This window comes from Monopterus albus, unplaced genomic scaffold (assembly GCF_001952655.1).
Source record: "Monopterus albus unplaced genomic scaffold, M_albus_1.0 scaffold16.1, whole genome shotgun sequence".
Classification (NCBI taxonomy): Eukaryota; Metazoa; Chordata; class Actinopteri; order Synbranchiformes; family Synbranchidae; genus Monopterus; species Monopterus albus.
In genome coordinates this window covers 5,667,365-5,682,350 of record NW_018127896.1, presented here as the reverse complement: position 1 = coordinate 5,682,350, position 14,986 = coordinate 5,667,365, and the positions used below count along the sequence as shown (strand labels likewise).

At 39.5% G+C, this 14,986-nt stretch overlaps 3 protein-coding genes across 8 annotated transcripts in view; 1 reads left to right on the top strand and 2 right to left on the bottom strand.

The window, feature by feature from the left end:
- mdh1b (malate dehydrogenase 1B, NAD (soluble)) overlaps positions 1–1,652 on the bottom strand; it is a 4,416-nt gene extending 2,764 nt beyond the window's left edge. For all 3 annotated transcript variants that reach the window (XM_020591986.1, XM_020591988.1, XM_020591987.1), the window contains exons 1-5: positions 1,560–1,652; positions 1,352–1,464; positions 1,105–1,239; positions 861–1,003; positions 557–725 (exon numbers count right to left, since the gene is read on the bottom strand). In XM_020591986.1, coding sequence (XP_020447642.1) covers positions 557–725; positions 861–1,003; positions 1,105–1,239; positions 1,352–1,464; positions 1,560–1,581 — 582 coding nt within the window. In that variant the 5' untranslated portion in view covers positions 1,582–1,652. The remainder of the gene's footprint in view (positions 1–556; positions 726–860; positions 1,004–1,104; positions 1,240–1,351; positions 1,465–1,559) is intronic.
- Positions 1,653–1,725: 73 nt separating this feature from the next.
- fastkd2 (FAST kinase domains 2) lies at positions 1,726–14,398 on the top strand. 4 transcript variants are annotated; one of them, XM_020591984.1, is made up of 12 exons: positions 1,726–2,040; positions 2,671–3,038; positions 3,143–3,246; positions 3,438–3,546; positions 3,775–3,898; positions 4,008–4,147; positions 4,251–4,423; positions 4,616–4,779; positions 4,882–5,115; positions 5,327–5,423; positions 9,314–9,425; positions 9,606–9,937. In XM_020591984.1, exons 2-12 carry the CDS (start codon positions 2,823–2,825, stop codon positions 9,726–9,728), a joined length of 1,596 nt encoding a protein of 531 aa, XP_020447640.1. In that variant the 5' UTR covers positions 1,726–2,040; positions 2,671–2,822; the 3' UTR covers positions 9,729–9,937. The 4 variants fall into 4 exon arrangements, with proteins under 4 accessions (XP_020447640.1, XP_020447639.1, XP_020447641.1 ...); XM_020591983.1 differs by lacking the exon at positions 1,726–2,040 and adding an exon at positions 14,312–14,398 and having other exon boundaries at positions 2,475–3,038; positions 9,606–9,736; XM_020591985.1 differs by lacking the exon at positions 1,726–2,040 and having other exon boundaries at positions 2,475–3,038; positions 4,993–5,115; positions 9,606–9,940.
- Positions 10,741–14,388, bottom strand: LOC109955635 (uncharacterized). The gene is made up of 4 exons (XM_020591990.1): positions 14,304–14,388; positions 12,840–13,175; positions 11,780–11,907; positions 10,741–11,240 (listed from the first exon to the last, which is right to left on the bottom strand). The coding sequence occupies exons 1-4, from the start codon at positions 14,386–14,388 to the stop codon at positions 11,127–11,129; spliced, it is 663 nt and encodes a 220-aa protein (XP_020447646.1). The 3' UTR covers positions 10,741–11,126.
- Positions 14,399–14,986: the final 588 nt, after the last annotated feature.

Below are 14,986 nucleotides of genomic sequence, written 5' to 3'. Positions count from 1 at the left end.
CCTCCTTCCCTCAGCCAGGACACTGAAGATGGGTCATGGATGGCTCTTCCAGCATGACAATGACCCAAAACATACCGCCAAGGCAACAAAGGCATGGCTCAAGAAGAAGCACATTAAGGTCATGGAGTGGCCTAGCCAGTCTCCAGACCTTAGAAAATCTATGGAAGGAGCTGACACTTCAAGTTACCAAGCAACAGTCAGGAAACTTTAAGGATTTAGAGAAGATTAGTAAAGAAGAGTGGACTAAAGTCCCTCCTGAGATATGCACAAACCTGGTGACCAGCTACAAGAAGCATTTTACCTCTTTGCATGCCAACAAGGGTTTCTCCACCAAGTAATAAGTCATGTTTTGCTTGGGGATCAAATACTTATTTTACTGAATGAAATGCAACTCAGTTTACATTTGTATCATGTGCTTTTTGGGATTTTTTGCTGATATTACATCTCTATCCTTTAGAATAAACCTGTGATAAAAATTATAAACCCTTAATTTCTTTGTAAGTGGGCAAACCTACAAAATCAGCAGGGGATCAAGTAATTATTTTCCCCACTGTACCTGATGGAGCAGGGGGTGTGCCAGGTCCTTTATCTCCATCTTCAGCCCTTGCAGTTCCTCCTTGTCTCCCTCCAGGTGTAGTAGATGGAGGCTGATTGCAGAAATGTGGGGGAACACCTCGGCAGAGAGAAGATTGGGGATGAGGAAGTGGGAGGTTGGACTGAGAGCACTGGAAAGGTATAGAAAAAATTATATTCAGTGTGTCAGCTGACACATTTAATACCTGACATATTTCCACACATTCCTACTGGTGACAAAATGTATTTTTTCCTTTTGTTTGGATTTTTTTTCCAGACTAACCCACCTGCTGATCCATATATGAAGGGGTTTGATGAGACTGACACGGTGCTGCTCCTCCACAATATGGTTCATCTTGGCCTCCAGATTCTCTACTGCAACACTCAGCATTATATCTGTAGGCATGTCTAATGTGGTACTGTAGTAGTCCTACGTTATTTGATTGAGCAAAGAAAGTAAAGAAATTTTCAGTTTGGAAGAGGTTTGAGTTTGAAAGTTCTATTAATTAAGAACCCCTAATTTAGGTCTACCTGACAATGCTCTAGGAAGTCACTGAAACCCCCTAAGAGCATCGCTTTGCCTCCTCGTTCCACCAGTTCCCTCCAGACCAAAGGGGATTTCTCGTGTTTCCAGCCATTTCTTTTGCAGGTGGTGTCCAGCCATTCCTATCAGACGCCAGGGAAACTGTCACCTCAACGTGACATTAGGTGACACGAAGAATACAAATCGTTTTTATATTAAAGAGATTTAACGCCATTTTAAAATAAGAAAGATTACCTTCCATTCATCTGGGAGGATGGAGATCTTATAGACCCTGAAGTTAGGGAGCGATCGCTGCAAAGCGTCTGCCAAGAGTTCCGCCTTGGCGTAATGAGGGCAGTCTATTTTGCCTGTAGATGATGAGAGTGTAGATATCAGAAATGTGATCATTTTTATTTAACGCTTCACCTAAATACTGGAAATGAAAACTAAAAGCTAATTTTACCAGCCAGCACAAACTTTGCCATTGTATCCGGATAGCGTTGGTTGCTAGGAAACCGTGGATGTTGCGCTTATTTGAGTCCGAGTAGAAAACACCAAAAAAAAAAAAAAAAATCAACATGTGTTATGAAAAGGTGAATGGTTGGCTTTTTTTTAAACAATGGATACAAATATTACATGTTTTATATTCTCGATAATACGTGTTTGTTTATTATAATTCTTCTATTATGAGTTTGAGAGTGCATGGAGCACTAAGTTGACAGGGGGACCAAAGATGGCAGCGCACACAGCTCTAACTAGCGTGTTATCTAACATGAATTGTAGTAATGCTATTGGCGTATAATTTTTTATTTTGTTAGATTGTTTTTACTGTAATGGCGCTATATGCCTCTTCTCCGAACGATCTTTCCAGCTAAATGTTTCAGCAAGTGCCGTGTATTACTCTGTGACAGTTGTTTGTATGTTTCAGCGATTAGAGTAATAAGGTAGGAGGCATAGCTAGCTAACCTTAATTAATGTAAGCTACCCAATGTTTTCACAACGTGTTTGCAGCTTTAAGTGATTTTGTAATGCACCATTGTTGCCAACTATCATAATTTAACTGTCTACACAGCCAGGAATATAACGTGGAACTGGCCAAATAATCGTTTAACGTCATCGTTACTCAGCTAGTTATTACCCTTGCTTGAGTAATAGGCCTAGTTACTTTGACTTTATCTACGCAAGTTGACCCGCTCACATAACATGACTTGTCATTAGTTTGTAGCTACTTGCTTCTCATGGGGCAGTGCTGAAATTCATTAGGACGTCCTAGTTGTTTTTTTCTTTCATCAGAGAACAATGTCAGTCTTGGTTATAGACAAGATCATGAGGCGGGTCTTGCGCTCCTGCAGCCATAGGTCTTTATGGCAACCTGACAGCATGCAACAAAGACAAATATTTTTCTAATCGACATTTAGCACACATTTGGGGCACAAGGCAAAGCCAGACATGCTTTACTAGAATTTTTTTTAGATCAGTGAAGTATTACTCACAGGGTGGGATTAACAGCGATGAATTAAAAGAAGAGGAGGAGCATCTCTTTTCTCTACTCTCTGAGTCTACTGTGCCTGCAGAGAGCCAGTCTGCTGAAGCTGTCTCTGAGCAGGGGCAGACGAGGTACCCCTTCTGGGACTGCCTGCAGCACTGTCGCTCCCCATCAGATGTGTTAGACCTCACAGTTCAGTACGCACCCACAGTTCGACAGGTCAGCAACTCTCTGACCCACATGTGGTCCACCACTAAAGTGATGTCAGAAGAGCAGCGGCGCTATGAGCTGCAGCTGATGTTTGATCATCCTGCATTCAATGAACTACTGCAAACTGCTATGAAGGTTGTGGGACTCATGCGTGTTGAGGACTTGGCTTACTCTCTCTTGAGCATGGTCAAACTGGGTGTGCCTCAGCGTAGCCGTGTGATCCATACTTTCCTCCGAACCTGCCAGGTAGGCAATCAGATATTGTCAACCAGCAAGAAAATCTGATTTTATACTGTCAATATTTTTGCATTGTTGTGTAACCAGATTTTTTTTTTTTGGTCCACTAACAGGACAAACTGAATGACTTTGATGAGAGAAGCCTTTCTGTCTTGGCATCCACCCTGGAACACATGGAGGACAACCCCAATGTTGACGCATTGAAGCAAGGCATGAGGTACTATATATAAAATGATACATATGGCTCAGGCAAAAAGCATGAGAACATGCATGAGGATTTTAGAACTGCTGCAGAAAATAAACTCATGCATCATCAGACAGAATATATGTATTTTTTCATGTCCTAAATAACTATTTACCACTTCCTTTGTAGATTTATTTACAGTTTATATTGTGGCTCTGTCCTAGGTTAGTAGTTGAGTTCCGTCTTCCTGGGATCAATTCTGTAATGGCTCTCCAGACCATGATGCGTATGTTGGGGAAGGATGCTCCACTGGGCCTCAAACGGAAACTAGAAGTCAGTTTATGAGTCTTGGATTTGATATTGATATTGATATGTGTGTCAGTGTTACAGGCTGTCTAATTATTGCATGTTTTAATAACAACACTTGGTGAAAGAACAGGTGGTGATACCTTATAGCTTTTACTTTTACTTGACATAAGCTTAAGCATCACCAGAATTGACTGCATTAATATCTGTAACTGACCTCTATCTTCACAATTGTTTGTATACCTATTGATCCAGGCAAAGGCTTTATCAATGACAGACCAGTTCAGCCTTCCCAACACGCACTACATGATTTCCACTATGGCCTCAATGGGCTTCTACTCCAGACCAATCCTGGATGTCTGCAGTAAAAAAATCACAGGTAAAATATTTTCCTGAACATGGTTAAATAAATTCTAGATTAGTTATGGGCTTTTTTCAAAGTCTTACCAATGTGCTATCCCACTTTCTACGTCTGTCCTGTTTGGTAGAAAACCTCCATGGAACCCCCTTCAGCAGACTCTATTCAGTGCTGCAGTCATGTACAGAGCTGCATTACAGAAACATGGATCTTCTCACTGGCATTGCAGACTATGTTCTCTCCACCCTAGATGTATGGACCAAAAAACAGGTGCTGTAACAGTCTGCTGTCTTCTAACCCCTTTTTGAGAAAAGTTAAACAAGAGGTTTGTCCTTAGCTAGTTGGCTTTAATGCTTTCCTCCATTTTGTTCAGGTGCTTCTCTTCCTATCTGTGTTTGAAAGCCTCGCCTTCTGTCCCACTGCATTAATGGAGGCATTTGCTGAGTGGATTATCGCCAACCCAGATGTCCTAACACTCAAAGACCTCCTCTGTGTCCTGAGGGTGTACTCCTCTCTTAACTATGATCTGCAGAACCACAGACAATTGTAGGTCACTCACATTCATGCACAAGTTTGCACCATTCATGCACTCATTAATGTTACTTGTTGCTTACGTTTAGCTAACGTCAGGTCAAACTATGTGTAATTTACCACATTAAAAAGCTAGAGCTACCGTACCACCATCACTATTACTGGTAAGCTTTGATGTCTTTATTGGGTTTCATCTTGCTGCTCCAGGTTTCTGGATAGTCTCAGCCAGGCACTGGACACCTATCTGCCCAAGATGACTGGGTCTGAACTGTTAAAGTCTGTTTACTGGCTGTGTCTACTGGGCCACTTCCCCTCTGCACCACTGGAGCAACTCCTGCGGAGTAGCACACTGGACCAGTTTGGCAGTACAGGTAAGACAGTGAACTCACACAGACACAATTGTCTTTATATTTTATTTCCTTCGCACTGGGATTTTTGAATTTAATCTCTCTCAATATTTCATTTCTTCTTAGCACCAAAGTTGCTTCAAAACCAGGAAAAAATGTTCCAGACAGTGGACTTGTGCCTCCGTCTTGACCGTCCTCCTCTCCCTAGGCCCCTGACTGTCCTGCCATCTGTCCTAGGTGACCCAGTCTCGTTCAAGAGCCCACCGCCTTGGCTCTTGGAAAGCCTCCATAGCATGCTGAGGGACCAGGCAGACATAACGCTGCAGGAAATGGTAGTGGTGGAGAACTTCTACCTCATAGGTAAAATTTATGACATAGAGTAGTATCAGCTTGGGTTTCTTTATTAATTTCTTTTACTGTATTTTTTTTAAATTAAGCGGTAGTATCCATCATTCAATGCATTTGATGATTATACTAAAATTATTTCACTGTAACTTTGATTCAGAAAATTTATAGCTCCTCTTGAAACAGTAATGTGAGCAAGCAGCTTTGTTTGTGTGTTCATTCCCAGACTGTGTGATCACCAAACCTCTGCCAAACCAAACCTCTGCTACTGAAGCGAGTAGTTGTGCAGGAGAAAAGTCATCTCTGGCAGAGAGCAGTCAAAGGTAAGGTATCTGCAGTAGAGTCTGTAGTAGCCGGGCCAAACGCACTACTATAATATACAGTGGGTACGGAAAGGATTCAGACCCCCTTAAATCTTTCACTCTTTGTTATATTGCAGCCATATGCTAAAATCATTTAAGTTCATTTTTTTCCTCATTAATGTACACACAGCACCCCATATTGACAGAAAAACACAGAATGTTTGACATTTTTGCAGATTTATTAAAAAAGAAAAACTGAAATATCACATGGTCATAAGTATTCAGACCCTTTGCTAAATTTATTGGATATTTCAAACTTTTTTAACAAATAAAAAACTGAATAATTGGGCGTGCAAAATTATTCAGCCCCTTTACTTTCAGTGCAGCAAACTCTCTCCAGAAGTTCAGTGAGGATCTCTGAATGATCCAATGTTGACCTAAATGACTAATGATGATAAATAGAATCCACCTGTGTGTAATCAAGTCTCCGTATAAATGCACCTGCACTGTGATAGTCTCAGAGGTCCGTTTAAAGCGCAGAGAGCATCATGAAGAACAAGGAACACACCAGGCAGGTCCGAGATACTGTTGTGGAGAAGTTTAAAGCCGGATTTGGATACAAAAAGATTTCCCAAGCTTTAAACATCCCAAGGAGCACTGTGCAAGCGATAATATTGAAATGGAAGGAGTATCAGACCACTGCAAATCTACCAAGACCTGGCCGTCCCTCTAAACTTTCAGCTCATACAAGGAGAAGACTGATCAGAGATGCAGCCAAGAGGCCCATGATCACTCTGGATGAACTGCAGAGATCTACAGCTGAGGTGGGAGACTCTGTCCATAGGACAACAATCAGTCGTATACTGCACAAATCTGGCCTTTATGGAAGAGTGGCAAGAAGAAAGCCATTTCTTAAAGATATCCATAAAAAGTGTCGTTTAAAGTTTGCCACAAGCCACCTGGGAGACACACCAAACATGTGGAAGAAGGTGCTCTGGTCAGATGAAACCAAAATCGAACTTTTTGGCAACAATGCAAAACGTTATGTTTGGCGTAAAAGCAACACAGCTCATCACCCTGAACACACCATCCCCACTGTCAAACATTGTGGTGGCAGCATCATGGTTTGGGCCTGCTTTTCTTCAGCAGGGACAGGGAAGATGGTTAAAACTGATGGGGAGATGGATGGAGCCCAATACAGGACCATTCTGGAAGGAAACCTGATGGAGTCTGCAAAAGACCTGAGACTGGGATGGAGATTTGTCTTCCAACAAGCCAATGATCCAAAACATAAAGCAAAATCTACAATGGAATGGTTCACAACTAAACATATCCAGGTGTTAGAATGGCTATGTCAAAGTCCAGACCTGAATCCAATCGAGAATCTGTGGAAAGAACTGACAACTGCTGTTCACAAACGCTCTCCATCCAACCTCACTGAGCTCGAGCTGTTTTGCAAGGAGGAATGGGCAAATATTTCAGTCTCTCGATGTGCAAAACTGATAGAGACATACCCCAAGTGACTTACAGCTGTAATCGCAGCAAAAGGTGGCGCTACAAAGTATTAACTTAAGGGGGCTGAATAATTTTGCACGGCCAATTTTTCAGTTTTTTATTTGTTAAAAAAGTTTGAAATATCCAATAAATTTCGTTCCACTTCATGATTGTGTCCCACTTGTTGTTGATTCTTCACAAAAAATTACAGTTTTATATCTTTATGTTTGAAGCCTGAAATGTGGCAAAAGGTCGCAAAGTTCAAGGGGGCCGAATACTTTCGCAAGGCACTGTAGGCAGTTAAAATACTCGCATACACACACACACAGTGAAAATACACACTAACTATACTCACATACACACTTAACACACATCGAAAGAGTGAGCAACACACACACACAAACACACACGGTGAGAAGGATCAGAACACACCCAAGTGAGCAAGAAGGGGGGGAGAATTAGAACACAGAAAAACAAAACATGAAATATACTCACCTCAGCAACACAGTATACCTTCTGTGAACACGTGAAATTTGACAACAGTAAATTGCATTACACACAAAACGTGTGTATAAATTTTAACTCTATCAAAACTGCTATTTAGCAACTCATATATGTTTGGAACCTAAACGGGCTGTATTTCTCTTTTTTGTTTGATGCAACAACATAATCACATAAACATTAGACATGTAAAAACAACATCAATTTATCCTGTAAACATTTAAAACAACTTCTTTACATCAGTGGTAGTAATAGTGTTAGTGTTAGTGACAGCAGCGGTCCTCCACCACCTGTCAGAATAAAGCAAGTTAACTGGTTCCTCACTACACAAATACTTGGAGGACAGCCAAGATAGGAGATTAAATTTATAAAAAGAAGTTCTCCCACCTTAGGCTCCTACCTGCATATTCGTGACGCCAAAATAAAATCTGTAGTAGTTAGGATCTGATACGAACTAAATTAATTCAGGTCATCCCAGTTTAAATAATCATTTAATATTACAATTATTCTGAACAGGGTAGTAGTTAGGGAACAGAACAGAATCACCCCTCCTGCAATGGAATAGATACAGTATTAAATAAGAAGATTGTCACAGAGTCCATCAGTCATGCTTGGCCCTACAGTCAGTCAGTCCAGAGTCCAGTCCAGAACATGAACCTCTAGGTTACATTGACCTCACGCACATTTCTTTTTTACCCATCAATTAAACAAGGAGGACACAGCCAAGATATTCTTGCTTGAGCAAGAGAAGAGAAGAGAAACAGATCAGGCTTACATAAACATAACTACTACAAATAATATCTATATATGAACTACATACTATTCCATTGCATATTACCTCTGGACTGGTACCTTGTTTTTTTTTTTACCACTACAAGTCAACATCACCAGACTCTGTGATTAACAAGCCTGCAGTGATATTTTACACATTTTGTTTTTGATTTTAGATGCTTAAGTCACGGACTGTGATGTCTGGTATTGTGAAGGCAGTGGAGAGGATGTTTGTGTTTTTTGTTTCAGAAGTTGCCGCGCACTGGTACGCTGTGATCTTGTTCAGCAAATATCGATTCCACAACTTTGCATGCAACAAACCGAATGCAGCATGTCTATCTTTTGAATTAAGACAGCTCATAAAACCAGGACTGTTTAGAACTTCTATTTATACCACTGTGATTAAAGCTGCTGCAGAGTTTAAATCCAGTTTTAAACTCATTTAAAGGTTTGAGACAGGAAAGTCAAGTACAACTTTGAGTCACTCACATTTACTGAGCAACATTTCGATAAACAACTTAGGAGCAGGATAAAAAACGTTAAAAAACATCTGTACTTTTTATGGACAGAAGTCTTCATGGTGTCTTTTTAATATTTTTATTTGTATGTATTTTTGTTAAAGTGTACATAGTCTCTAAAATAGTCATTTTAATTTCATATACAGAGTCATCTCTTATTATCCTTCTCACTGCTGCACACAGTAGTGAGAAGGATAATTGTGTTGTCTAATTGTGTTAATTGTTCTGTTTTCAATCAGTTTAAACCGTCTTTTGAACCTGCTGGTGAATTATACCCATGCAGATTCAGCCAAATGATCCTGATGATTTGAAATGTGCTGAAAGATTTTCAGAAATACATTTTAGGAATATGGGTTTGTTTGTTTATATTGCACAATGCTTGTTCTGAACATCTGTCATTATGTGTGATAAAAATGTAATCAAATGAATTTTAAATGATTAGAGTGTGGATTCAGTAGCAGACAAACAAGAGAAATCCAAAAGTATAATAACCCTGTGTACTGCTCTGTCTGTAGTTTAGGTTTTTAGATCTAACCAAACCATCTCTACTTTCATCCTGTCATATCTAAACCTAAATTCAAATTTTGACCTTTATAAAGCTGACAAACGCTTGTTTTGGTGTTCAAGAATTGCAGTAATTTGCGCACCACGATCTGGTTTTTGCTGTGGTACCAATCCCCGTGGACCCTTAGCTGTCAAGATCCGCCATCTGAAGATTCTGGGATACAGCCCTGTCCTGGTGAGACTTTGACCCTCCTTCTTTGATCAGAAATCAGTGGTTATTAATGTTGTCAGTTTTAAAGTGTCATCTTCATACCAGCACATGAGAATATCTTACTGACATGTGGTAAAATGCTGCTTCAAACAGACTATTTTGACAGTTATTCTGGGTGATTTACGCGATCCTACTGTTGTCCAGGTAACACAGAAGGAGCTGCAGTCTGTGTCTGAGGAGAAGAGGATGGAGTTCCTCAGGGGACTGCTTTTCCCAGAACAGCACAGATCCGACATAGGAACTCCACTGGAGCAACTGGGATCTTGAAGACAGATGTCAGTGTTAAATGGATGCAATCACCACGATCATACATTTTGTTGTGTTACTCAAAGCTTAGCAACAACTAAGAAAAATAAATATATTAAAGTATTTAAAGTGACTGTGCACGCTTGATAAGTTAAGAGCTTATAATCAGATGAAAGGCTGTTTTTCTTTCTGGTTTAGTGATTACCTGAAAATGAACTTAAATGACAGGTTGTACTCATTTTTTTTTTTTTTTATTTTTGCCTCTACTTCTAATTAGAAGTAGAATAGTTTGTATACCATGAGCTTGAATATCAGCTGAATCAAATGCTTCAAAAAGCTGCAGCCTGATGCAGGAAAATGGCTGAAATATTTCCTTTTTCTCTTTGTCTAGTAAATCTTATATCAGAGTAACTTTACAGTCTTTGAGTAAGTTTACAGTGAGTTACCAATGTGTCAGTCACACGTGTACCTGCTGTACTTGATGACTAAGACTGCGCTATTGAATGAAACCAACGATCCCAGTGTGTGTGTTTGCAATAACTAAACAGAAACTGCAAGGTGAGCAAGGTAAAGGTGGAGTCCCTTTGAAGCGGCCACATCTGCAGAAAGCACAAGGAGGGGAAAAAATAAGTAGAAGGAAGACAGGAAATGGCGCACATTGTTATTGTTTGAAGTGTTTGCCTCTCATCGTATATGTGCTTCTCGTCAAGTTTCTGAGAAGATGTGTTTCTTTTTAAGGGCATGCAGATTGGAGAGTGATAATCAGTTCCATGGTAGTTTGTAGAGGACTTTTTTTTTTTTTTTTTTTTTTTTTGAAAATTGTGGTCTGGTTCACGATATCACACCAATCTATAAAGTGAATGAACCGTTTGAATGTGGTTAAATCCCCTCATTCAGTCACCAGCCTCTGTTTTTACCACAAAGATAGGGGTTCCAAATAGAGGTGTGTGAGTGTGAGAGAGAGTAAATGAAACAGGAAGTGAGCAAAACCAGAAATGTCATGTATCTTTTTTTTTTTTTTTTTTTTTTTGAAAATTGTGGTCTGGTTCACGATATCACACCAATCTATAAAGTGAATGAACCGTTTGAATGTGGTTAAATCCCCTCATTCAGTCACCAGCCTCTGTTTTTACCACAAAGATAGGGGTTCCAAATAGAGGTGTGTGAGTGTGAGAGAGAGTAAATGAAACAGGAAGTGAGCAAAACCAGAAATGTCATGTATCTTTTTTTTTATTGTTGTATACAGTCACAGGTATAAAAGAAATTGCTACTTTTGCTGTGTAGACACAAAACAGCTACTCATTTATCAAAACTAATCCTCACACAACAATGTTAAGTGTAAGCTACAAGAAGGACACCCCTTCTGCTTGTATCTAAACTACTGGGGAGAGCTGTGCAAATGCTCAGATGATGGTTAAATCAGAAGTGTCGTTGTATGGGATTCTGAATCCCTTTTTTCTTCCTGCGTTCCCTTGGTCCTCTGGGTTTGGTGTTCATATAGTCGCTCTGGGAATCCATTCGCCTCATCTTCACCTGTAACACATGTGATGACAGTTGAACAGCAGAATTATCGCATGTGTGTGGGTGTAAGTCTGGGAATTTGGTAACCTGAAGTAAAGCTTGCTTATGTTTTTTTAAAGCTACACCTAATGGGATTCTTAAAGGCTGATGCCAGCACTTTTTTAGACTTGAGTGGTTATATTCTGGCCAAGGAAAATTAAGAGAAACATAAAAACAAAAGTTTTAAAAACAATAATTTAATTCTTTGTGAAGTTCTTAGAGGACTGCGCTCTGTTGGAAAGCTGGGGCATAAACGTGCTTTTAAATAAATAAAAAAAAAAAAACCAAAAACCTTTGAAGTTAAAAGTGGAAATATATTGAAATAATTTTTCCAGGTGAGAACTTTGTAATGTTTAAATGAACTAGAAAAAAATAGATTCAGTTTATATTTTTAATAGCGTCTTCCAGCATGGTGAAAGGTGGAAAGATTTCCCACAAAAAATGGAATATTTTCTCCAAAATGTATTTTTCAAGCACAACCTTTTGTCTTAGGTTGTATGTGTGTATCTTACCCATACAACAGAGGCGATAATGGTGACAGTTAGGCTGTAGATGAGAAGTAGTACAGCCACCAGAATCCAAATCCAGTGAAATCCATGGTTGACGTTATTGCTGTCTTCGATGCACATGCATTGGTATTCTGAAAGAAGCGGATTCAGCAAGAATTCAGTGTAGGGGGGCCAGGGCATCTTGTCACACTTTTCATTCTTTTTTTACATCCTGGAATCTGTACTTCATATTGTTTCAAATGGCAACATAGCAAATGAATGAAGTCTGAGCTATGCACTGATTACATTTTCATATCTTATTTCAGAACAGAGTTATGTGTAGTGGTTAAAAACAAGGTACCAGTCCAGAGGTAATATGTAATAGAATGGTGTGTAGTTCATATATAGATATTATTTGTAGTAGTCATGTAAGGGTGAGCTAAGTGTTTATGTAAGCTTGATCTGTTTCTCTTCTCTTCTCTTGCTCAAGCAAGAGTATCTTGGCTTGTGTCCTCCTTGTTTAATTGATGGCTAAATATCCAGAGAGAAGTCCTTCTTAAATGGGAAAATGGACATAGCTTCAGGCTTCAGCACAGTTTGTGTGCTCTGTTCATGTTTAGAAAAAGGAAATGTGTGTGAGGCCAACGCAACCTAGAAGTTCATGTGCTAGACATCTCAGACAATTCTCGGAAGAAGGGGTGTAGAGCTGGCACAGGACTGTGACTCTGGCTTAAGTAATAGGAGGCTGTCTCATCACCTTTCTTTCTTTCTTTCTTTCTTTCTTTCTTTCTTTCCTTCAAAACAGATTTACCCGGTTTTATGTTAAACATTATTAAACAGACAGTGGACAGTCCTGGACCCTTGTTTACATTACTTAAATAGGTTACCCCTATTTATTAACTACTGTTAATTTTATTGATAATATTTAATGACATTTAAAACCAGTTGGGTGTGTGTGTGTGTACTGCTGCCATATTTGCCATGGCTTGCTATATCTAATGTTAGATTAGCACAGGAAATTAGGAAACATTATTATAAGACACTACAGTCTCTCCTCTTCAAAGCACCTCTTAGGAATACTTACCATGTACAAGTACCAAGATGCTCAAAGTACTTTTTGTGAAGGGAGGAGGGAACTCGATTGTGCTCTCACAGCTGTAGATTCCTTGACTACTGTTAGTCAGTGCAGTGAGGGCGAAACTGACCGATGTATGTTTTATGTTTGGAGACACGCCCTCCTCGGTGCTTTCTGATGTGCATGTCCATCCATATACAGTTTTGTTACGGCTGCATGAAAGGCTGGAAATTATTTTCCGGTCTTTGTAAAGGCGAAACCTCACTTCTGACTTTTCAGTGGTCACATTTGGACACTGCACGTGCACAGTGCCTCTGTGAGATTCACAGACCGTTTTCAGGTGATCTGGACAGAAAGATGTGACAGTTATTAAGGGTGTAATTTTGTTATGATTTCTGATGATAAAAATAATATAAGATCTCTGAGTAGTGAGCAGGAACTGTGGCATGCAAAATGCTGCTAAATGATTTAAAAAGACAATGAAACTAACATTAAGAAACAGTGCTCTAAGCATAGATAAAGTAGCCCAGTATTGTGCTTGTTGTTGTTGTACCAAACTGAGTCAGGATGCCTGTCTTTGTGACCAAACACCTTTGCAGAGGAAATGGCTTCTTACAGCTACAACTCCTGCAAGATTGATTTCTTTGCATTTAATTTCCCCTAACTGAATTCAAGCATTGAAACTCGTCATTTCAAAGCAATTCCACCCCCACATGGAACTTGTTCAATAACAGCACATCTAAGCACATTGATCTCTTTTAAATCAGCCTCACGTTTCACATGAAAAACAGACATTTGCCATGTGACCGGCATACTTGACTCAGCTGCTGACTGACTCAAGTATGCTGCTTACTAGATTGTGGTTTATGTGGTGTAGTGCAAGGCATAACTCATATTGGTGTTTTGTGTTAACAGTTGCTCCAAAGTTCTGGCAACATTTCTATTTTTTTTATAATCCTTTGTTGACTCACTTTGAGAGGCATCCCAACCCAAAAATACATGAATTCAGCTGCATTAGGAGGCTACAGGAGTCGTTATCGGCTCTGATAAACAGGTAAACAGTCAGAATATGTTCACTATAAGCTACAGATGAGCACATTTCTGTTTTTTAAGCCTCAAACTGTGAATGTTTTATAAGGCTAAACTGAATCAAAGTTGTCAGCCAGAGCAGTTTCTCACATCACCGCTGCAATTTAACAATTACATGACACTCATTTTGCTGCACTGCTAGTAAGGGTGTTAGAATCAGTGTTTGCAAGTGAAACCAAACTGTCCCACTGTAAATATATATGCACTGGATTGTTAGACAGAAGTGACTATTTACTGCTAAGTTAGTTGCTTACAATTAATTGTATTTTAGTGGCTAATAATAGTAATTTCTACCAAATGATTTCTAATAACTACTGCATAAACATTAACCACTACCAGCATACAAGTTAGAATTTGTGTGATGCAGTAAAGTCTAAAACTTACCATTACAGGTGCAGTTGCTCTGAGACTGAGTGGCATGAGAGGTCCTGCAGCCCAGGAGGATCATTAAAATCCAGCAAACACTCATCTTGATCATTTGCACTATGCGCATGAACTGGCCTTTAGCAGAAGTATGTCCTCAAGACGTTCCCTCATCACCGAAAGCTTGAAGCTCCCCGCAAACGAATGGTATTTTACAGAGAATTTTGAAGCCTTACTTCGATATCATCAGCCCTGGTTCTGTGCGTGCTTTGCCTCATCTGTAATACATCATATCCTTGTTCTGCCTCTGACTGAAACACTCCCACAGTGCTACAGTGACTGAACCTCACAAATCTTATCTTGAGGGAAAACATCCTGTGGCAGAAAACGCCCCCTCTTCTGAAGTTTCCGCTCTCTCCCAGAGTTTGTGACCTTTTTATGCCTTAGGTACAGTAATGGAAGACTATGGCTATGTTAATTTAAACAGTTTTATTCCTATTTCTGTTTTCTTTTGTCTTGGGTATGTGATTTAAGACCTGTTTTTGTAAGTTTATGTAAAATATTATCTTATCTGAACTGCTGTTAAAGGTTAAGCAAACTTGTTCAATAAAACATTGTGGAGTAATTGTGAATAAGTGTGAATTTGTTTTTTAAAGCTGCTGTTTATTTGATTCAGTGTGATATATGGATCACTGTGTGGTTTG

What these genes read in the sequence shown, in the direction of transcription:
- LOC109955635 (XM_020591990.1), bottom strand. Translation starts at nt 14,388, where the DNA reads ATGAGTGTTTGCTGGATTTTAATGATCCTCCTGGGCTGCAGGACCTCT. An exon ending in CATCTTGGTACTTGTACATG is followed by an intron (nt 11,908 to 12,839) that starts GTAAGTATTCCT and finishes CGCTTCTTTCAG; the next exon opens with AATACCAATGCATGTGCATC. An exon ending in TTATCGCCTCTGTTGTATGG is followed by an intron (nt 11,241 to 11,779) that starts GTAAGATACACA and finishes CATGTGTTACAG; the next exon opens with GTGAAGATGAGGCGAATGGA.
- fastkd2 (XM_020591983.1), top strand. Translation starts at nt 2,823, where the DNA reads ATGTGGTCCACCACTAAAGTGATGTCAGAAGAGCAGCGGCGCTATGAG. An exon ending in GGAGAACTTCTACCTCATAG is followed by an intron (nt 5,116 to 5,326) that starts GTAAAATTTATG and finishes GTTCATTCCCAG; the next exon opens with ACTGTGTGATCACCAAACCT. An exon ending in CTGGCAGAGAGCAGTCAAAG is followed by an intron (nt 5,424 to 9,313) that starts GTAAGGTATCTG and finishes TTGGTGTTCAAG; the next exon opens with AATTGCAGTAATTTGCGCAC.